Source organism: Panthera pardus, unplaced genomic scaffold (assembly GCF_024362965.1).
Source record: "Panthera pardus isolate Hobbes unplaced genomic scaffold, ASM2436296v1 HiC_scaffold_17, whole genome shotgun sequence".
Classification (NCBI taxonomy): Eukaryota; Metazoa; Chordata; class Mammalia; order Carnivora; family Felidae; genus Panthera; species Panthera pardus.
The window spans coordinates 51350196-51374071 of NW_026526732.1; the positions used below are offsets into that span (position 1 = coordinate 51350196).

The 23876-nt window shown below is 36.2% G+C and overlaps 1 protein-coding gene across 4 annotated transcripts in view; it reads left to right on the forward strand.

Moving 5' to 3' along the window:
• REV3L (REV3 like, DNA directed polymerase zeta catalytic subunit) overlaps positions 1-23876 on the forward strand; it is a 171305-nt gene that overhangs the window by 143626 nt on the left and 3803 nt on the right. For 2 of the 4 annotated variants that reach the window (XM_019443107.2, XM_053904569.1), the window contains exons 25-31: positions 591-797; positions 9425-9534; positions 14309-14423; positions 18768-18905; positions 19831-20021; positions 20897-21143; positions 22780-22989. In XM_019443107.2, the coding sequence (XP_019298652.2) occupies positions 591-797; positions 9425-9534; positions 14309-14423; positions 18768-18905; positions 19831-20021; positions 20897-21143; positions 22780-22989 (1218 nt within the window). Of the gene's footprint in view, positions 1-10; positions 138-590; positions 798-9424; positions 9535-14308; positions 14424-18767; positions 18906-19830; positions 20022-20896; positions 21144-22779; positions 22990-23876 lie in introns of those variants that run through there. The other 2 variants (XR_002078270.2, XM_053904570.1) reach the window with 2 other exon arrangements.

Here is a 23876-nt window from a genome sequence, read left to right on the forward strand (position 1 = left end):
CCTCTTCCAGATTGCTAATAAATATAGGCCGGAGGGGATGGCTTAGTGGTCTAAGCATCAGATTTGAAATACCTAGAGTCCCTGGAACTACAGGTTTGAATGTCAGCAGAGTCAACCCAGCTCATCATTCTTCCAAGGTAGATAAATGGAGTTCCATGCAGATTACTGTGTGGGGTCATTAGGATGAGATCTTTAAAAACTGAGGTTTGTTATGAGTGATACAAATCCCGTGTGTCTTTCTGAAAGAGTGGGGGTTTGGATCAAATTTTTGGACAAAATTTCCCTCTGAACTTGTTGTATGATCTCTTATGCGCTAGCTTGACATCCTCCTTTCTGGAGGTCTCTGAACTCACATAATAGTGCTACATTAGATTTATAAACATTATAGGAACCTTTTAGGAAAAAAGTGCTCTTCAAAAGAAGGAAAATGTGATGATTTTGTATTGATGGCCACTGGCCCTGTGGCCACTCAATTGTTAGTATGTTTCAGTTCATGACAGTTGGCCATTGTTATACTTTGTACTTCCTTCTTAATTATCTAAATCTATAACTATTAAGGGATTTTAAATATTCTTTTTTCTTTACAATAGCCTTCAGTAAGAAAGGGTGTGCTACCAAGAATGCTTGAAGAAATTTTGAAGACTAGACTCATGGTGAAACAGTCCATGAAGGCTTACAAGCAGGACAGAGCCCTTTCACGAATGCTCGATGCACGTCAGCTAGGACTTAAGCTTATAGCAAATGTCACATTTGGCTATACAGCTGCAAATTTTTCTGGGAGAATGCCATGCATTGAGGTAAGTCATAGAAATCTGTAGTTTTTTCAAGATACTAAAGCAGCATTAAATGAATATCTGTTCATTAAAGTATTTTGTTTTATTTTAAAACTTGAAAGATTTTCATTTCCGTGACATAAGATCAGCTTTTCTCAAACTGGAACTTGTATACATAAAAAAATCTTCTGAGTTTTGGGCTTTTCTCTATGAGAACTCTTTATCATACATCTATTTCTACATAGCTCGATGAGCATACTGTAGCAAACTATTATCATGAGATTTTAGTGCTGCATTTATAGCAGTGTTTACAACAACCTTGGTACTGAATAATTCCTTTTAATGTGTTGACAAATCTGATGTTAGGTTGGCTTCTCCAAATGTCAGAATGACCAAACATTCCATGTTTACTAATGTACCTACCAATAGATGTAAAACAAAACCTTTCTTTTGCCGAGGTAGTTGCAATTGAAAGATACTTTTCATAGAATAAGGCTAATTTCTTGCTACTCACTAAATTAGGGTGTAAATTTAACATGAATACATATAGTGTGACAGAGTAATGCAATAACTTTCTAGTGATTGAGAAAAGAACAGAGTAGTATTATTTTATTGGTGCTCTTTTTATGCCAGATGAAAGCTAGAACATTGCAGTATACCATGTTAGTAGTTCAGGAAGGGAAAAGCAGTGGAAGGATAAAGTCCCACATAGCCCACAATAGGCAGAATAAACTTCAAAAACTTGTGCAAGGGACTTTCAATTTCAGGTCCAGCATATAAGAAACTCAGAGGAGCCACTCTCTCCCCACAAGTAAAAAGCTGAACATACTAAAAAATCAACCATTCTGAGATCTGTCAGAAGTGAGGTCACAGGGCAAAGTACTACCCCCAAAATTGAAAAGACCCAACAGGTAAATACAAAGAAGCACAGCTCACAAGAGCAGAAACCTCTGCAGGAACCAGTGCTTGAGGTAGGGAAACATCAACTGATGAATTGCTGGAAGTTCAGTGTGGACAAATCTGAGAGACTAAGACTCCAAGGGACCTAGTCATCAGGGCCCCCACACTTTTGTGATTTTTACCTCTAGGAGCTCAACCAAGTTCTCACAAGTTTTCTCTCACACAAGAAAAATTCCCTTGTGCTTCTGACACGGAGAGGGGAAAGGAGCCATTTTGAAATACACCAGAGCATCCTGTCCTTAACAAGGTCTGCCTTCAGGAGAAACTTTAACTGGAGCCTAACCTGCTAGCGTTCTGTCAGAGCCTAACTGACCTGAGAGAAGGGAAATACCCAGCTCCGAGTGCTCTGGCCTTCCACGTGGAGGAAGGGAAATACTCCAGCCTCTTCTAGCCATCCTGTCCCACCAAAGGTGGGGAAAAAGACTGAGAAGCACATGTAAAGTACATAGTCCAGAGGTACAGTTTCACTGAAAGACTAAGTCTTACTCCTAGAACTATAGAAGACTTCCCCTCCCCCCGCACAGATTACCACCGTATTACTAAAGGCCTATTTCTAGCAATTCCTTTTTACTTGATACTTCATGTCTAGCTGTCAAAAAAAAAAAAAAAAAATTACAAGACATCTCTAAAGTAAAAGACACAGTTTGAAGAGACAGAGCAAGCATCAGAACCAAACTTAGATGTGGCAGAGATGTTGGAATTATTAGACTGCAAATTTAAAACAACTATGATTAAGGTGCAAAGAGCTCTAATGGATAAAGTACACAGCATGCAAGAACAGATGGGCAATGTAAGCAGAGAGATGCAGATTCTAAGAAAGAACAAAAAAGAAATGCTAAGGATGAAAAACACTTGAACTGAAATGAAGAATGCCTTTGATGGGCTTATTAGCAGACTAGACATGGCTGAAAAAAGAATCTCTGAATTTGAAGAAATCTCAACCCAAACTGCTAAAACTGAGAAGCAATGAGAAAACAGACTAAAAAAAAAAAAAAAAAGAACAGAATATTCTAAAACTGGGACAACTACAGAAGTTATAACATACATGTAGTAGGGATTCCAGAAGGAGAAGAAAGAAAGGAAGGAACAGAAAAATATTGCAAACAATAGTGACTGACAGTGTCCCCCAAATTAGTGTCAGACACCAAACCACAGATCCAGGAAGTTCAAAGGAAACCAAACAGTGCAAAAAAATAAACCTAGGGATATCATTTTCAGACTACAGAAAATCAGTAAAAAAATGTTAGATCCTGAAAGAAGATGGGGGTCAGGGATAACTTACCTATGCAGAAACAAAGATAAGAATTACATCCAGCTTCTTCCCTGAAACCATGCAAGCAAGAAGAGAATGGAGTGAAATATTTAAAGTGTTGAGAGGAAAAAGTACTCCAACCTGGAATTCTGTACCCTGAAAAATTACTGTTCAGAAGCAAAGGAGAAATGAAGACTTTCTCAGACAAACAAAAATTGAGGGAATTTGTGGCAGCAGAACTGCCTTGCAAGAAATGTTGTAAGAAGCTCTTTAGAAAGAAGGAAAATAATATAGGTCAGAAACTCAGATCTACATAAAGAACAAAAGATCCTCAGAGAAGGAATAAGTGAAGGTAAAGTAAAATAAATACTTTCATTTCTCATTCCCTTTTTCTTTTTTTTTTTTTTAAGCTTATTTGAGAGAGAGAAGGGTAGGGGCAGAGAGAGAAGGAAAGGGAGAATCCCAAACAGGCTCCACACTGTCAGTGCAGAGCCCGACATGGGCCTTGATCTCACAAACTAAGATCATGACCTCAACCAAAAAAAAGAGTTGGACATTCAGCCGGCTGAGGCACCCCTGTTTTTCTTATTTTTAATTGATCTAACAGATAACAATTTGTTCAAAATGATAATAGCAACAATGAATTGGATTAGGTATATATATGCATATGCTTATGTATAAGTAAAATGAGTGACAGAAATGACATAAAGGCTGGAAGTAATTAGAATTATTTCATCATTATGAAGTACTTGCCCTGCTGTGAAGTGGTATAGTGGTATTTCACAGTGGTATATTGAAAGTAAATGTATTATAGCAAAATTGAAGGCAACCACTTTTACAAAAAATAAAAAGAAATGTGATTGATGTGTAAGAAAAGAGAAAAATGGAATCCTATCAAATAGAACCACAAGAGGAAGAAAAAGAGAAGAAAAGAAAAATAGGAACAAAAAACAAGGGCAACAAACAGGAAAAAATAAGCAAAATCAGTAAGAATGTAGTTGAACTCAGCAAGACAACCAAATGAATATAGTGGGCATTTATATATAGACTACTTCATTCAACACCGGAAAATGCATTCTTCTCAAGCTTGCATGGAACATGCACCAAGACGGATCTCATTCTGGGTCATAAAACACACCTTAACAAATTTGAAAGAATATGAATCGTATAATGTCTGCTCTCAAATCATGTTGCAGTTGATAGGCTAGATATCAATAACAGAAAGACAGCTGGAAAATCCCCAAATGCCTAGAGACATTCTAAAAGAAATTTTAAAATATTTTGAACTAAATGAAAACACAATTATCACAATTGGTGGAAATCAGCAAAAGCAGGCATAGAGTGAAATTTTTATAATATTGAATCCATTATTAGAAAAAAAAAAGAGAAAGATCTAAAACGAATCCTCTAAGCTTCCACCTTAGGAAACTAGAAAATAAATTCAAAGTGAACTGAAAAAAAGTAATAATAAAAATTATATCAGAAATCAGTGGAATTAAAAACAAATTGAGAAAAATCAAAGAACCCAAAAGCTAGGTTTTTTTAAAGAATAATAAAATCAATAAGCCTTTAGCCAGCCTAAGGAAAAAAAAGAAAGAAGACACAAATTACTAATATTAGAAATAAAAGAGGAGACATCACTTCAGGCCCCATAGGACATTAAGAAGATAATAAAAGAATACTATGTACACATATTTGATACCCTAGATGAAATGAACCAATTATTTAAAGGACATAATCTGCCAAAACTCACACAGGAAGAAATAGCCTGGATAGGCTTTATCTATTAAAGAAATTGAATCAGTAATTAATAACCTCCAAAATAGAAGGCACCAGGCCCAGATGGGTTCCCTGGTAAGTAAATTCTACCAAACATTTATGGAAAAAATTATACCAATTCTCTACAATCTCTTTCAGAAAATACAAGCAGAGGAAATACTTTCTAAGTCATTCTGTGAGGCCAGCATAATCATAATACTGAAACCAGGAAAAGACATTACAAGAAACTACACACCAATATCTCTCATGAACATAGATGCAAAAATTTTCAACAAATATTAGCAATTCAAATCCAACAATATATAAAAACAATTACACACCACAACCAAGTGGGATTTATCCCAGGCATGCAAGGCTGGTTTAACCTTTGAAAATCAATTAGTGAGATCCATCACATCACATGCAGGGAAAAGCCACATGATCTTAACAATAGATGCAGAAAGAGCATTTGACAGAATCCAGTATCCATTCATCATAAAAAGCCCTCTGTAAACTAGGAAGAGGGGAACTTTCTCAACTTCATAAAGAATATCTACAAAAAAACCTACAGCTAATACCATACTTAGCTATGAAAAACTTGAAGCTTCCCTACTAAGATCAGGTACAAGGCAAGGATGACCCCTCTCACCACTGCTTTTCAACATCATAGAAGAACTGGAAGTTCTAGCTAATGCAGTAAGACAAGTAAAGGGCATAAAAAATACACAGATTGGGAAGAAAGAAATAAAACTGTCTTTGTTACATATGACACAATCCTCTATATAGAAAATCCAAAAGAATTAGCAGAAAATCTCCTAGAACTAATAAGCAGTTATAGCAGGGTTGCAGGATGCAGGATTAATACACAGAAGTCAGTTGCTTTCCTATATACCAGCAATGAACAAATGAAATTTGAAATTAAAACTGTATCACTATTTAGCACCCCACAAAATGAAATATTTGTTATAAATCTAACAAAGTATGTATAAGATCTGTATGAGGAAAACTGTACAGCTGGTGAAAGAAATGAAAAAGCTAAATAAATGGAAAGATATTCCATGTTGATAGATAAGACGACTCAGTATTGTCAAGATGACAGTTCATCCCAGGGCACCTGGGTGGCTCAGTCGGTGAAGCATCCAACTTCGGCTCAGGTCATGATCTTGCGGTTCATGAGTTCCAGCCCAGCATTGGGCTCTGTACTGACAGCCTGGAGCCTGCTTCAGATTCTGTCTCCCTCTCTCTAACCCTCCCCTGCTTGTGCGCTCGCTCTCTCTCTCGCGCTCTCTCTCTCTCTCTCTCTCTCTCTCAGTAATAAATAATAAACATTAAAAATTTTAAAAAAAAGTCAGTTCATCCCAAATTGATGTATAGATTGAATGCAATCCTAGTCAAAATCCCAGCAAGTTACTTTGTGGATATTAACACACTGATCTTAAAGTTTATGTGAAAGGTAAAAGACCTAGAAAAACAATACAATTTTGAAGAGTAAACTCAGAGAACTGACAGTACCTGACTTTAAGCCTTACTGTAAAGCTACGGTAATCAAGGTAGTGTAGTATTGGCCAAAGAATAGACAAATGTATTAGTGAAACAGAATAGAGGTTACAGAAATAGACCCACGTAAATATAGTTAATTGATCTTTAACAGAGGAGCAAAGGCAACACAATGGAGAAAAGCAGAAGATAGTCTTTTCAATAAATGGTGCTGAGATAACTGGATATCCACAAGCAAAATAAGTGAATCTAGACACAGACCTTACACCCTTCACAAAAATTAACTCAAATCGGATCACAGACCTAACTATAAAACACAAAACTATAAAACTCCTAGAAGATAACATAGGAAAAAATCTAGATGACCTTGAATTTGGTAATGGCTTTTTACTTGGCAACACTAGAAGCATGATTTATAAAAGAAAGAAAGAATTGATAAGCTGGACCTCATTAAAATAATTTTCAGCTCTGCAAAAGACAGTCAAGGGTGAAAAGACAAGCCACAGACTTGGAGAATGCAGGAATTAGGGGCACTGACCCTCCCCACAGAGTTGAAAATCCACATATAACTTTTGACTCCCCAAAACTTAACTATAAATAGTCTACTACTGATTAGTAGCCTTACTGATAACATGAACAATTAACACATATTTTGTATGTTGTCTATATTATATGCTGTATTCTTACAATTAAGTTAGAGAAAAGAAAATGTTACTAAAATCATAAGAGAAAACACATTTACAATACTATACTGTATTTATTGAAAAAATCCACATATAAGTGGACCCATACAATTCAAACCTGTGTCATTCCAGATGATTTTCTTTGTGCATTCATCTGTCAGTGGCCACTTTGGTTGCTTCCATGTCTTAGCTATTGTAAATAATGCTGCAGTGAACATAGTGGTGCATATATCTTTTACAGTTAGTGTTTTCATTTCCTTCAGATATATACCCAGTAGTGGAATTGCTGGATCATAATGGTATTTCTATTTTTAATTTTTTGACGAACTTCCATATTGTTTTCCATGTTAGCTGCACCAATTTGCACTCCCACCAGTGGTGCACGAGAGTTCCCTTTATTCTTCATTCTTACTAACACTCTACTTATTTTTAGAAATTTTGTACTTAAATATTTTTCTTATTATGACTTTTCAGGATCCCAACCATTGCCTAAACTGTAAAACCAGTTCCTTTCCTCTTTTTAAATCTAATCTCGTAGCCCTATAGTGGAGTAATGTTCAAATTAGGAACCATGGCACAAAGTAGCAGAATCACTTTTAATTTAATTATCACTCCTTCCTTCTTCCATCTCCCACCACTAAATCCTTCACAATGCAAGGTCTTCAGGACAGCTGCAAGAGTTCTCTTTAAGAACAAGAGTTCTGTTCTTCCAGGTGTAACTTAAATGGGCCAGAGTAGGTAGCAGGAGGCAGACATTTAGGGTCAGTATGTGTATTTATTCATATGTGTGTAGCTTAAAAGCGTATTTGATTCTGACACTAGATGGTTCACCCTTCCAGCTATTTGCCATCACATATTTTTAAAGTTTATCTTGTTTTGAAAGTGGCAACAGATGACAAATTGACCATTTTATTCAAACATGAGTTTCAATTAGATAACATGACTTTTTTTAATGTGTCAGGATATATATAGTTTACATTCTCAAGGTTTTCTGATATACTAAAGGTCTCCATAGAATTCATGGTTCTTAATTTAAACCCAATAAGTTTCTGCTACCAGTTTAAATCTATTCCTTTGTTCATTTAACATTTCCTTTGTAAAGCAACTATAAAGAGCCTTTTAAACACTTACCCAGTCCTCCATTTAGTTCAGGTGATTCAAATTTTACAGTAAAAAGAGAAAGATCATTATAACTGTTGTTGGCTTCTTAATACAAAGAAAAAGTGCATAATTCTTACTTTAAAATTTTAAAAGGAATGCTCCATTTATGCCAAATGGCAGTTTTCCCCAGCCCTTAGTTTTAATGAGTTTAGTAAATGGAGGCACCTGGCTGGCTCAGTCTGTAGAGGATGTGACCCTTGATCTTGGGGTTGTGAGTTCGAGCCCCACGTTGGATGTAGAGATCACTTAATATATATATAAAGCAAGCAATAGTCCTATGCTGGTCTCCTTAATTTACTTAACTATAAAATATAATTAGCTTGTTGTATTTGTCAAGATCTGTCATCTTTTTGTTTTGTCATTATGCCATGATCTTTGTTTAAACTCACTAATCACCAATGAAACTGTCCTTGTTAGGAGAGCCTTGTTGGCTCAGTTGGTAGAGCATGCAACTCTTGATCTGGAGGTCACGAGTTCAAGTCCCATGTTGGATGGAGACATTACTCAAAAAAAAAAAAAAAAAGAAGTATTCTTGTTAGACATATCTGTGTACTTGATTTAAATTGAACACTTATATTTTCCATCATAGAATTATACATTTTTCATTATATTCTGTATTATCTAAAAATTATGTATAGCCAATGACTAGGATTGAAGTTCACCATTAACTTTAATGATATTAAAAGAAATTATCCTAATACTCCAATAGAAGAATTTTGAAAGATATACACACACATACTCATGCACATACACAGTGTTAATTTCCTTCTGAATTGGTTATAAAAGCATATATGAGGGGCACCTGGGTGGTTCAGTTGATGAGGTGTCTGACCTCAGCTCAGGTCATGATCTCACGGGTTGTGAGTTCGAGCCCTGTGTCTGGCTCTGTGCTGACAGTGCAGAGCCTACCTGGTTCCCCTGCCTCCCTCTCTCTCTGCCCTTCCCTCACTAGTTTGTGTGCTCTTTCTCTCTCCTCAAAAATAAACATTTTTTGGGAAAAAAAAAAAACATATATGAAAGTCCTTGAATAAACCAGACTTATTCTTCCAGGAATCAGATGTAACTGTATACCTTGTATAAAGTATAATCCATTGTACTTACTGATACACTCACAGGTGAGTCTATATATCGATTGATTCCTTTCTTTATATTCTTCACCTCATTTTCTTCATGAGTACTTGTAGAAAGAACTATGACACTAATGATTTTTCTTTTTTACGTTCTTTTCTCCTTGTTTCGTATTTAGAAATAGTAGTGAAAATTAAGTATTATATGTTAAAGTCTACTGATATATACTAAGCTGTGTTAAGAAATTACTTCCAATGTGTTTGTACCAACAGGTTGGTGATAGTATTGTTCACAAAGCCAGAGAGACCTTGGAACGAGCTATTAAACTGGTGAATGATACCAAGAAATGGGGTGCCAGGGTTGTATATGGAGATACTGACAGGTGATTAACTTCCTACTTTATAGTTGTCTTTTTCATCTCTTCAGATATTCATTTCAGTGTTTGAAATGGCTTAAGGGCAATCCTTCCTAAAAACAGAGTTCTACTTAAGTCTTCCTCAGTCCTTATGATCTTGTGATCAGAAGTAGCACAAGTCCTGAATTACCAGATATGATCTTAAGAGACAGAAATTTTAAGTGTCCTGAGCCACAGACTTATGGAGATTCCCATGGCATGCCTGCAGGTAGCAAAGTAGATAGTGATCTGCAAAAAACTGTATACACAGGGGTCTAGTCTAGTCTTTTTAAAAAACAATAGCTCTTAATGTAAATGATTCTTCATATAGCTTCAGCTCTGTGAATTTAAATACATATCTTAACTTTGGAAGATACCTGCCAAAGCTATGAGTGGTTAACTTTCCTTGGCCCAAAATATTTTTGACCTTCTGCAAAAAGTGCATGTAGGCAGATACAATTTTCCATTTGATTCCAGAGGGCTCACAGACTTCCTGAAGTCCATCATCCATGGGCTGACAAAGAATAGGACTGCCTCTGGGTCCTGAATTAATAACCTCAGCTTGGTTGCCTGCCTTGGTATTTTTTTAGGGCCCAGTTATTGATGTAACATCTTATTTGTATGACTTCATAAATTCTTCTAGATTATAAGTATTATGCAGATTTCTTAGAGTCTGATATTTTTCATATTGAAGGCTTAGATTCACAGTGTGATCATGCTTAGAGCACTTGCCTCAGGACCTCTGATGACTTTACAGCCCAATGAAGCTGTAGGACATAGTGCTTCTAATCATTAAAAATAGCTTCTAGGTAATCTTTGAAGAGCACTTAATCTTCTCCAGTTCTTTAATGCACGTATAATCAGCATAATCATATTAATGCTGAATGAGACTTGTCTCATACAGCAGCTGTTTCATTACTAACAGGTGGGTATACTTTCAAGTTATCCAGGCCCCAGCTGTCCATAGTGTCTACTGTTCCCCATCAAAAGCGACTCTTCAGCTTGACTTTAGTATTTCACTGCTCTGTAAAACCACTTCTGCTGAGTAGTCTAGCAAAATAAAAGTTACTAGAACATGGTTTTGTACCTTGTTAGCAGAGCTCCTTGCAAAAAATTTAGGGAAGAGGAAAAAGTTAAACATTGAATTGTTGAGTTTAATTCAGGGTCATACATGTCATGGTTGATGACACACACAATCAGAAGTTGGCATGGTTCTCATTGTAGTTATCTTTGTTTAGCATATAAGATCTTTAAGAATTCAAACCAAAAAAACACAGACGCACAGAATGTCATAACTGAAAGACAGCTTTGGTGCTATTTAGGTCAGCAGTTTTCACACTGCTGGAGGGAACCCTTAGAAGCATATTCTTATGTGCTGCTTAAAAGCACATTTCCCTAAGATAAGAAACTTGTCTAAGATCACCTGACTAGTCAGCAGTGGAGCCATAAATTAGTATTCAGTGTTGTTTGATTCCTAGCTGGTACTGTTTCATTACATCAGAATTCACAGGTGTTTTATGATTCCAATCAAAGAATTTGCAATATTATTAGAACTTTTGCTCTCCATTCACTAATTCGTTCAACAAATGATAATTGAAATATACTGTATGAGGGCAGTTCATTCTTGAGCATGCATTATCAATGGTAACAGTATCACCCTAACCCAGTACAAATTGGTTCTCAGGGAGCAAAACCTGTACTATCTAAGTGGATAGTACAATGGATTTTTGGCCCTACAAAGTTCAACCACCCAACAATATTTTATTTCTTAATAATTACTTTCTCTTATTAAATTTACTTTTGGGGCACCTGGATGGCTCAGTCAGTTAAGCATCTGACTTTGGCTCAGGTCGTGATCTCATAGTTTGTGGGTCTGAGCCCAATGTCAGGTTCTATGCTGACAGTGCAGAGCCTGGAGCCTGCTTCAAGTTCCGTGTCTCCCTCTCTCTTTGCCCCTCTCCTGCTCATTCGCGCGCTCTCTCTCTCTCAAAAATAAAATATTAAAAAATCTTAAGTTAAAAAAATTTTTTTAAATAAATAAAAATAAATTTTAACTTTTTTGAGAGAACAATAATGATAAAAGATTGAGAAATACTGCTTTAGGGATAATAGATAATGCTTGGTGAAATGAAAAAGTTCTTAACTGAGAGTGAGGAGATCTGGATTTGCTTTCTAGCTATACATCTATTCGATGCATGGCCATTAACAAGTCTTTTAGCTTCTCTGAGGCTCAGTTGCCTCATGATCAGAATAAAGGAAATCTGATAGATGATGGTGAATGATCATTGCCTCCCTCCGATTTCAAGACTGCTGATTTTATGAATCTTGGGATCTAGCTAAGGGCAATCAGTTACCAAAGCATCATAATTACTGTTACAGAAAGGTGTTTCTGTCTCTAAAGCAGTTAAGCATTATTGTCCATTTAGAAAGTATAATAAACACACTATTTCTTTTTTCAATTAAATGATATTTTTTATTAAAATATAACTGGGAGTGCTTGGGTGGCTCAGTTGGTTAAGCATCTGACCCTTTTTTTTCCCCCCACATTTATTCATTTTTGAGAGACGGAGCATAAGTGGGGGAGGGGCAGAGAGAGAGAGGGAAACAGAATCTGAAGCAGGCTCTAGGCTATGAGCTGTCAGCACAGAGCCTGACGCAGGGCTTGAACCCACAAACCGTGAGATCATGACCTGACCCAAAGTCAGATGCTTAACGGACTGAGCCGCCCAGGTGCCCCAGGTGTCTGACTCTTGATTACAGCTCAGGTCATGGTCTCATGGTTCATGAGTTCAAGCCCCATGTTGGGCTCAAGCCCCACGTCATACTACACACTGACAGTGCAGAACCTACTTGAGGTTCTCTTTTCCTCTCTCTGCTCCTTTCCTACTCATGTACTCTTGCTCTCTCAAAAATAAACTTTAAAAAATAAAATTGATATACAGTATTAGTTTCAGGTATACAATACAGTGATATGACCATTATATACATTACAAAATGCTCACCATGATAAGTATAGCTACCAGCTGTCACCATACAAAGTTATAATATTACTGACAAGTGGTTTAAACAGTTATTTTATAGAAGAGTGGTTCTCAGTCATATTTACTACACCCTAGTGGAATATGACCTACTCCCATCAGTTATAGGAATTCTCTATAGTAGTGGTAATAGCTCTTATATAGAGTGGCAGCAGAAGAGTGGTGTGGAGCTAGAATCCGAATCTCTAGAAAAATTCACCTGAGTATAATTGAGAAAGGCTTTCTAGGTTGTTCTAATATCCCCACTCACGCCCTACTATGTGAAAATCACACTCTGTATGTGTGCTTGGATCTCTCAACCCAAAGATGATTGTTACTTAACTAGATTAAAAGCACCAGTGACAGACAAACTTATTTTAAAACAGTCTTTCTCTTTTTGTAGGATAGTCACCTCCATTCTGTTAAGTGATCAAAAATTTCCATTAATCTTGGCCAGCAGTCTTGAAGCTTAGCTCCAAATAAAACTGGCCAAAGCAACATAGATGGACTCAAACCCACTAACTACTGGGTAAAATCTCATATATGTAGCCTATAATAATATTTTTTAAGATATCAACTTCATTGAGGTATAATTTTTAACAAAACACATAATTTAAAAAAATGTAATGTTTGTTTTTGAGAGAGAGACACACACAGACAATGTGAGCCAGGGGAGGGGCGGAGAGAGAGAAGGAGACACAGAATCCCAGCAGGCTCCAGGTTCTGAGCTGTCAGCACAGAGCCCGACATGGGGCTCAAACCCACAAGCCTTGAGATCATGACCTGAGCCCAAGTCAGACATTTAACTGGCTGAGCCACTCAGGCACCCCAGAAATCCTTCCGTCTTGACCTGCATATACTGCTGGTGGAATTGTACATCAGAAATTTCTTTCTGGAATTCAGTTTGACAGTATCTTTCAAAAAATATTTTTAGAGTATACCATTTACCCAGAAATTTCACTGATAGAAATTTGTTCTAAGGATACAACCAGAGGTGTGCCAAATTATTATATGTGAAATATTAGCAAAAAAAATTTTAAGTAACCTAAATTTCCAGTGATTGAGGTTTGGTTAAATTATGATATATCTGTACATTGAAATACAGTACAACTGTTAAAATAATGTAAAAGAACTAAGCAGTGTGAGAAAATGTTATGATGTACAATTAAATGAAAGAAGAAAGTTATCCAACAATCTGATCTGTGATCCCGAAGGAGAAGAGATTTACAGATATACAGAAAGGTTTGTAGTGCCTATTTTCTGAATGGTCAGATTAGGGGGCTGTTTTCTTCTTTGTGCTTTATGTTTTCTGACATTGTCTTCAGTGAACATATATTACAAAATATATGTGTGTCTTTTTTAAGTTGGGTGGTTCTGGAAGGAAATTTCCTCCCATATCACAAGTAAATTTTTCATTTCTTTATAATCACATTTTCTTTTATTTTATGACTGATGTAATGGTGCATCATATAAAGCCATTATTGTCTAGGAATGACCCAAGACCTTCTTGGAATCTCTGACAGCTGAGCTGGTCTGTGTGAAGCTAAACTAGAAATATTAGATGTTTTTAAAATCTGTAATAATACAAGGAAAGTATGATAAAGCAAGAAAGCTTAAACAGGAAGCAACTTCATAAGGAAAAGGGGCAAAAAAGCTTTCTTTGGTATTAGGGTATTATCCAGGAAAGTAAAGTTACTCTTGATGAAATTTTTTTGTTACAACGATCTCGTTTTTAACCCTCTTAGTATGTTTGTGCTACTGAAAGGAGCTACTAAGGAGCAGTCTTTTAAGATTGGTCAGGAAATTGCTGAAGCTGTAACTGCTACCAATCCTAAACCAGTGAAATTGAAGTTTGAAAAGGTAAGAGAAATATAATTAATACTGGAAATAACAGATGAAATTCACATACCTTCTGGAGATTTTGGTCTTGTATAATACATTTTCAGAATCAGTAACAGTATAATGCCTACAAAGTGTTGTATTTAAAATATTTTCCCTGAGTTTTGTGTAATTTTCTCAAAAAAAATCTCAAAAAAAAAAAAAAAACCTTTTGTTCCAATTAACTATTGCTGTGTAACAGACCCCCCCCCCCCAAATTTAATGATATACAACAGCCACTCTTTTATTATGCTTATGGATTTTATGGGTCAGGAATTCAGAAGAGGTGCAGCAAGGACACATGTCTCCGCTCCACAGTGTCTAGATCCTTAGCTGGGAAACTTAATGGCTGAAGGTGATACAACTTGAAGCCTGCTCACTCTGCTGTCTGGGGGTTGATGCTGGCTGCTGTTGGGAACATCAGCTGGGGCTGTCAGCTGGAACACCTACATTTGGCCTTTCCCTGGGATTATTTGTTCTTCCTCACAGCATGATGGCGCTGAGTTCCAGGAATGAACATCCCAAAGAAAAATAGACAAAAGCAGTTCTGTTTTTTATGACCTAGTCTCAAAGTCGCACCACATCACAGCCTGTCTAGATTTAAGAGAGAGCATAGATTCCCATCTCTTAATGGGAAGAATGTCAGAATCACATTGTAAGGTCATGTGGAATGGCAGATATTATTTATTTGGACAGTACAGTCTGCCATAAGGACCTTATTAGACTCTTTTCACTTTACCTTCCATATCATATATGTATTTAGTTCTTTCCATATAAAAGCTACTAAGATAGGAGAGGTGTGGAATGCAAAGAAGCATAAGACACAGTCCCACTAAGAGCCAATAATCATGAGAGCAGTCTCCCTAAACACTGTAAGAGCACAAAGAAAAGGAGGTATTATGTCATCTTGGGCTGGATGAGGAGACTCCATGGAGGAGTACTTCCATGAGGAGGTAATATTGCACTGTGTCTCAGAAAATGGTTAGAATTTCAATGGGCAGCCATGGGGCTGCAGTCACTCTGCATAGAAGAAAATGGCATGTAGGAGGATAGGGAGTTGGAAAAGCACAATATGGGAATATAGTGGGAGAGAACTCTAGAAAATAAACTTAAGACCAGATTGTAGAGTGTCTTGAATACCAAGCTAAAATGTTCAAACCTGATTCAGAAAAGTGTATCAAACAAGAACATGACATGATCAGAGCTGTTTGGGGAGGATTAGTCTCACAGTGGTATACAAGATGGTTTGGGAAGGGGAGAAGCTCAGGACAGGATGCAGCCTGTGTAACCTGAACTAGGGAAGATAAAGAGCAATTCAGGAGATACTGAGAAAGAAGGATCCGTAGGAATTAGAAATGGTTGATTTAAGAAAACGGGTGTGGGAAAAAAAAAAAGAAAAGAAAACGGGTGTGGAAAGGATAAAAGTACCTACTTTGAAGCAAGAATTGTCATAGAAGAGATTCAAAGAGGACTCAGATATGGTATCTGCCCTGAAGAGTGAGCATTCTGATTGGGGCAGAGATGGGGAGAACAGTTAGAAAACAAAGTAAGAATGAAGTACATGTATGGTACTATGGACACAACCCATCTGGCAAAAATGAAGAGTATGGCCTGCTTAGAAAATAGCACCAGACATGAAAACTTACCTGAAATAGATCACAGACCGAAACATAAAAGCAAAAAACTGCAAAACTTCTTAAAGAGAATAAACATTAGTTAAGAATTGTGATGTATAGGTTCTTGATGAATACTGTAGTTTTTTTCTTGTATTGTCTTTGGCTTTGGGACAAAAAAAGGAGGGGCTGGTTTCATAAAATGAGTTGGCAATATTCCCATTTCTATTTTCTGGAAAAAAAAAATAAGATTAGTACAATTATTTCTCTTAAAAGTGGTTGATAGAATTCATCAGTGAAGCTCTCCAGTCCTGACATTTTATTGGGGGAAAGGGTGGGTCATAGATTTTTAATTACAAATTAAACATCCTTGATAAATATTGAAATATTCAGGTTTTCTTATATCAGTGTTGATAACTTGTGGTTGTCAGCTAATTTGTCCATTTCTCCTAGATTGTCAGATTTGTTGGCATGAATTATACTTCCTTAATGTCATTTTGATATCTCTAAGATCCTTAGTGATCTCTCTCCTTTCATTTTTGATATTGATAAATTTTTTTGTTTTTTTCCCCACAATCATCTACCTAAAGGTTTATCCATTTACTGAACTTTTTGAAGAACCATTTCTTCAATTTCCACTCTTTATTCTTTCCTTCCTTATACTTACTTTGGGTTTAGTTTGCTTTTCTTTTCCTGTCTTCTTAATTTAGAAGCTTGAATCTTTGATATTAAACAAATATTTTTTAATGTAAGTGTTTAAAGATACAAATTTCCCTCTAAATACTACTTTAGCTTTGGGGCGCCTGGGTGGCTCAGTCGATTGAGTGTCCGACTTCAGCTCAGGTCATGATCTCGCAGTCCTTGAGTTCGAGCCCCGCATCAGGCTCTGTGCTGACAGCCCGGAGCCTGGAGCCTGTTTCAGATTCTGTATCTGTCTCTCTGCCTCTCTCTCTCAAAAATAAGTAAACATTAAAAAAAATTTTTTTAAATAAATAAATACTACTTTAGCTTCAATTTTTGGTATCTTGTATTTCCATTATTCATTTGTTTCAGTGATAAAGACCCATACATCATTTAGACTTGTGTTAAGTTCCAAATATTTAAGGATATTCCAGAAATAATACCATTATTTCTAATTTAATTCCATTGTGGTCAAAGAAGATACTCTGTATGATTTTAATGCTTTTATTAAGTTTATTGAAATTTCTCATTTGGCCCAGCCAGTGGTCTATCTTAGTGATTATACCCATGTGACCTTAAAAGCTTTCTGTATCCAGCCTTTTGGAATGTCCTATAAATGTCACTTAGGTTAAGGTAATAGTGATGTTGTTGAAGCCTTCTGTATTCTTAATGATTTCCTGTCAATTTCTAAGGGAGAGGTGCTGAAGTTTCCAAATATAATCATAGATTTGCCTTTTTCTTCCTTTTAGTTCTGCCAGTTTCTATTTCAGATATTTTGAAGTTTTCTTTCTAGGTACACACACATTTAGGATTATGTATCTTCTTGATAAATTGTTATTTTTATCTTTGATAATACTTGTCTTGAAATCTACTTTTTTCTGATGATAAAACTCTTGATTAGTGTTAGCATGTGTATCTTCCATTTTTTATTTTTAACCTTTTTATGTCCTTGTATTTGAAGTGGATTTCTAGTAGTTTATTGCTTTGTTTCATTTTTTGATCAGATCCAATCTGATCACTTCTGCCTTTTAATTGGGATGTTTAGACCATTTTATACTTAGTATAATTATTGATAATGTTTGAGGACAGAAGAAAGGACCAGTTTGGTAGGTCCATTGGACCCTTAATCTAGGAATTCAACTTCAGGGAATTCAGTAGATTAATCCATGCAAGATTGTTCACTGGAACACTATTTGTAATAACAAAAGATTGGAAACATCCTAAATGACCCACAGTAGTAGGTAACTGGTTACATAAATTGTGATATCCTCCCATCATGGACTACTATACCTACAAAATAAAAGGAGCTTTCTGTACAAGGATGGAATATTCTCCAAGATAAATTACTAAAATAAGCAAAGTACAAAATGATGTATACGGTAAGCTACCATTCATATGTATAAATATCTCTGGAAGGCTATACAGGAAATCAATAGAGGATGCCTCTAGGCATCTCTAGGTCAAAGACAGTAGAGGCTAGGGGATGAGGGCTTTTCATTATATAGTCTCATAACTTTTAATGTTGTACTTATTAGCTTTTAAATATATAAGTGTTATTTAAAGTGATTTTTAATTTTTAATAGACTTTTGAGAGAGTAGCATCAGTTGCAGTAGGGACAAAATTTGATAGTGCAAACAAAGGAGTTGAGTGGGAAGGAAATAAAGACAACTAATTAATTTTGTGTGCTTTATGTTTAAATGTTATATCATGAATTTCATTGGTGCTAAGCCATATTTAATGGGGGTTTTTGGAATTGATTTTTGATTAATTTGGTTAAAGAGAGAAAAAGGGCGCCTGGGTAGGTCAGTTGGTTAAGGATCTGACTTTGCCTCAGGCCATGATCTCATGGATCATGAGTTCAAGCCCCACATTGGGCTCTCTGCTATTAGCACAGAGCCTGCTTCAGATCCTCTGTCTCTCTCTCCCTCTGTCTCAAAAATAAACATTTTTAAAAAAGAAAAAGACATAAAAATAAGATATTCATGGTAGGGAAAAATGGTTATTTAGAGGCGTTTTGTTAATCCATCACAGGTATATTTGCCCTGTGTCTTACAAACAAAAAAGAGGTATGTGGGTTACATGTATGAAACACTGGATCAAAAGGACCCGGTATTTGATGCAAAAGGAATAGAAACCGTCAGAAGAGATTCCTGCCCTGCTGTTTCTAAGGTAAGGTTTATCTATCTTGTGTTCATCTTTAAGAAATAAGTAGGATTTTCACCAGATTCTTTAGCTTAAACACACATGAGGTGGTCCTCCTAGTCTCTTTGTGTGTAACTATCAGTGGAGGAACTATATGATTTTGAGAATTTCATTTCTAATGAAAATGACTTATTTGATTTTAGTCCTTAGTTTCTGACTTCTTCCCTCACCTTACCTTTTATCACAATTACTGAAAAACAACACATGAACTTGACAAGAATTTCCTGCCTATCACCTGGATGATGATATGTTATCATATAACAACACCCAAAAGCTGGGGAGCAGGATAAAGAAAACTAGCAATGGAAAAATTTTATAAGTAATCCATTCTAGATAAACTGAGTTATTAACACAAGTTAGAAAGATTTCTGAACAGTGGTACCATAAATTACCTAAATTTCTCAACCACGGTAATTTTACCCATAGTATTTTATATTTTTTATTTACTCAGGTCCAGACTCCTGTAACAAACTAAAAATAAATGGTATAAATGGGAATAGTACTCTACACACTGAGTTTTTTAAGAGCATAAAAAGCGTAATAGATGGACTATTGTCAGTGTGTCAGTATGTTATGCTATATATGTAATGTTATGTGAACTTGAGATATTATTTAATACTAGTCCCTGGAAGAGAAATCCACTGCATTCTTTCTCCAAGGGTAGAATTGTGCTTAAGCTAAATTAGCAAACTTAATGAGTAAATATATATTGGTTCCAGTATTCACAAAATACAGAACTTTCACCCAGAACTAATTTAAATTCAATCCATTCCATAAATCCACTGCATGTCATTCATTTCCTAGTAGAAATATTTCCAGAAAATATAGCAACAGTGATTAAATATACTAGGGGGTATTTTATCTTTATGAATGTATCTTTTTTTTTTTTAAGATACTTGAGCGTTCTCTAAAGCTGCTATTTGAAACAAGAGACATAAGTTTAATTAAACAGTATGTTCAGCGACAGTGTATGAAGCTTCTAGAAGGAAAAGCCAGCATCCAAGATTTTATCTTTGCCAAGGAATACAGAGGAAGTTCCTCTTATAAACCTGGAGCTTGTGTGCCAGCCCTTGAACTTACAAGGTAATGATGGGGGCACCTGGGTGGCTCATTTGGTTGAGCATCTGTCTTAGCTCAGGTCATGATCTCACAGTTCATGGGTTCAAGCCCCATGTTGGGCTCTGCACTGACAGTGCAGATCCTACTTCGGATTTTCTGTTTCCCTCTCTCTCTACCCATACCCTGCTCATGCTCGCTCACTCTCAAACAAACATTAAAAGGTGGGGTGGGGGGGGCAGTAATGATGCATACAACAGCACAACTCTGTACCTAACAAGTGTTGTCCTAGGATGCTGAGTGGTTTGAAATAGATGAAAAGATACCTAGTCCACAGGCACATAATTGTTTCTTCACCTGCCCCAATGAAGCCTCACTAATGGTAAATAGATGCTCCCCCATACTTTGTAAGCTCTGAAGAGGAAGAAGGAACTCCTTTTCTGGGCTTCTCTTGAGAAACTAAATTCAGTGAAATTTTAATCTTGTACAGAGCTTGAATTGTCATTTTCCCACATCAAAATCCATAGGTAGTCCTTAATAGGGATCTACCAAAGCACTTAGATGGCATCATTCTAGAATCAGATCATCTAACGAGCTAAATTTTCTCTTTCACTGTTGGATTTATGATCATTCTGACTCTTAGGAGATAGAAATTAATACATTTTAAGCTAGTTGATATATGGCAACTCATGTTGTTTTTCACAGCAATGATTTACAGATCAAGTTTTAAACTCTTAACATTATATCCATTTGGTGCTGAGTCAAATGTATATAGCTCTCAAGAAAGTTGTAACTTGAAGTTGTAATCTCTTGGTTTCATAATTATTTCACTCTCCCTTAATCTGCTAGTAAGATGCCTTCCATAACAGCCTTTGAGTGAATATTTATGTGGTTTTAAATAGGAAAATGCTTACTTATGATCGGCGCTCTGAGCCTCGAGTTGGGGAGCGAGTGCCATACGTCATCATTTATGGGGCTCCTGGAATACCACTGATCCAGTTGGTGAAGCGCCCAGTGGAAGTGCTGCAGGACCCGACTCTGAGACTGAATGCCACTTACTATATCACCAAGCAGATCCTTCCACCCCTGGCAAGAATCTTCTCACTTATTGGTATTGATGTCTTCAGCTGGTATCATGAATTACCCAGGGTAAGCCTACTAAATAGTATATACCTGTGCTGTGACTGTAGAGAGAATTCACTTGCAATTTCTAGTAGAACTAAAGATTTTAGTTCTGTGCTATGAGAGGCAACGTGGATACTCTATTATCCTAAACTGACAAAGGTGCCACACTCTTCTGGTTTCCTACAAAAAAAAAAAAAAAAGTTTTAAGTTTTCTATAAACACCTTCCCAGTTTCTGTCAGACTAGCCAGATTATAGAATATTAAAATAAATCCCACCACTATGTCAGTAGTAAATACTTAATAAACCAGCTAATAAATAAATGGAGAACCAAAATTCCTTAAAAGTGGGTGTTTAGTATATAGAATACAGTGTCTAGACATAGTGCTGAAGAAATCAAACTAAAGAAGTAATGTTAAAATAGCATTATACTAAAGTAAAACATGGAATGTGGAATCTTAGCAAAGGGAGTTTTGCTTGAACTCTTCTTAGTTAGCTCATTGGAAGCCTGAAGGAACTATAGGTGATTGTGTAATAATCTGCGCTACATTAGTCGAGGAGAGGAGCAGTTTCAGTCTGCTGTTGAGAATTAGATCTGCTCAGTCATTTGCTATTATCTCAGACTGTGAAAGACTGATGGTATTCAGGGAAACTGGTGAAAGTTGATCTTCAAATTACTTTTACTTTCTCAGCAAGCACATATGGCCTCACGGAAACTAATACTGAGGTTGAGGCTGTGCTTCAGAGAAGCTGTGCTGGCCAACATCTGTGATGCTGTATCCTGGCTTTGCACTGGAACGCTGTTACTGATTTTCATTTCGTCAGCAGGAAGAATGTTAAACCAATGGCATTTGTTAACAGACTGACCTAATAATCTCTATGAAGAGTGATTTGTAAGATACAGGAGGAGACACCAAGGGTATAATAACCACATGATAATGTTATTTCAGTGTAAAAACAGTTCCAGAAGTCAAGTCTCTGAAACTAGTATTAGCTTCAAATGAAGAATGCTTAGGTGACACAGCCTAATTACATTTGAAATTCTCCAGGTTTACTTTTGCTTGAATTTTGCACCCTACTGCCTACCAAGTTACTTTTAACCCTTTTCTTGCCTTGTTTCCATGGCCCAGTTGTGCAGCCTTAAACAGTACCCACTCTCAATATGGATTTCTTCCATTGCCCTCTCCAGTGCCCTGGATGATCTCACACATCTATGTATCTCAACCAAAAAACTGAGTGGCAGGAGACTGTTTTTTTCCCAAAAGAAAAAAAGAAAAACATCATATCTGACGATATTAACACATAAGCTCTGTAAAAAGGATTTAGTCCATTTCTGTAGCCCCATTATCTAGAACAGTACCTGACATAGAGTAGCTACTTAGTACTTGTTGGAAGAAGGAAATAGTGCCTTCGTAAACCTGCAGTTAGCATGAGAGCAGTGGCTCTACTGTGAAGCTGGGTCAGAGTTTCATTAACTTTTTAAATTTTTATTCCACTATAGTTAACATACAGTGTTCTTTTATTTCAGGTATACAATATAGTGACTCAACAATCCCATACATTACTCAGTGCTCATCATGATAAGTGTGCCCTTAATCCCCATCACCCACCACCCCCCCCCCCACTTCTCCAAAACTTATTTCTGAATTAATGTTTTCATAGATACAGAAAGCCACCAGCTCCTCTCGAAGCGAACTTGAAGGGCGGAAAGGCACTATTTCACAGTATTTCACTACTTTGCGCTGTCCTGTGTGTGATGACCTGACTCAGCATGGCATCTGTGGTAAATGTCGGAGCCAGCCTCAGCATGTTGCAGTCATCCTCAACCAAGAAATTCGGGAGTTGGAACGTAAACAGGAGCAACTTGTAAAGGTACGGCCTTCTTTGCTAGACCTTTCCGGGAAATATCATCAACCCTTGAGGTATAGTTTGAGATACGAAACTGGTATGAAAAGTAGGAGTAAAGATTCTAGTATCAAAATATATAATTTGATTATAATATATAATCAAAATATCAAAAATATAATTGAACTAAATTACTTAAAGATGGCTTGGTAAAGATTTTGGATACTAACCCTTTATCAGATATGTAATTTGCAAATATCTTCTCCTGGTCCATACATTGTCTTTTAGTTTTGTTGTTTCATAATTTATTTTTGTTTTTATGGAATAGTGTATTGTTTATTAAAACCTAGAACTACAATGTACCTCTACCCAATTTCTTTTATAATATTTACCAGTTTCTCTATCATGTCTATTTACCATTCTCATAAAAATCTGGTTGTCCTAGAGAATTGCTGGTAAACTTGAAAAGTTCACAGTCTAAGAGTCTAGATAGAAAATTAATAGTTAACATGATTGAGTCTTATTATATGCTAGAGACCTCTTACAAATGAGTAAACAGACACAAGAGGGCTAAGTATTTGCCCTATGTTATGCTGCTGATAAGTAGCCAGGCTGTGATACAGACATAAAATACAGAGATGATTTTTCAAATGTGGGAATTCTACCAGTAATAAACAGCAGAAACCTCTTTAAGTTGGAAAATGAAATCTGAGGAAACATTATCCTAGCACATTAAAAAAAAAAAAGTATTTCTTAAAGGAGCGATTGTACCTTTTAAACCATTGTATTGCCAGTACATTTTTTGCTTTCAGGCTAGAGAAGAACAACTTCGGAGTGAAGTTTATTTTGTGTTATAAGAGCATTATATAAAGTTATTGAAATGTTTAAAAACCAACCAGATAATTGAGAGGCAG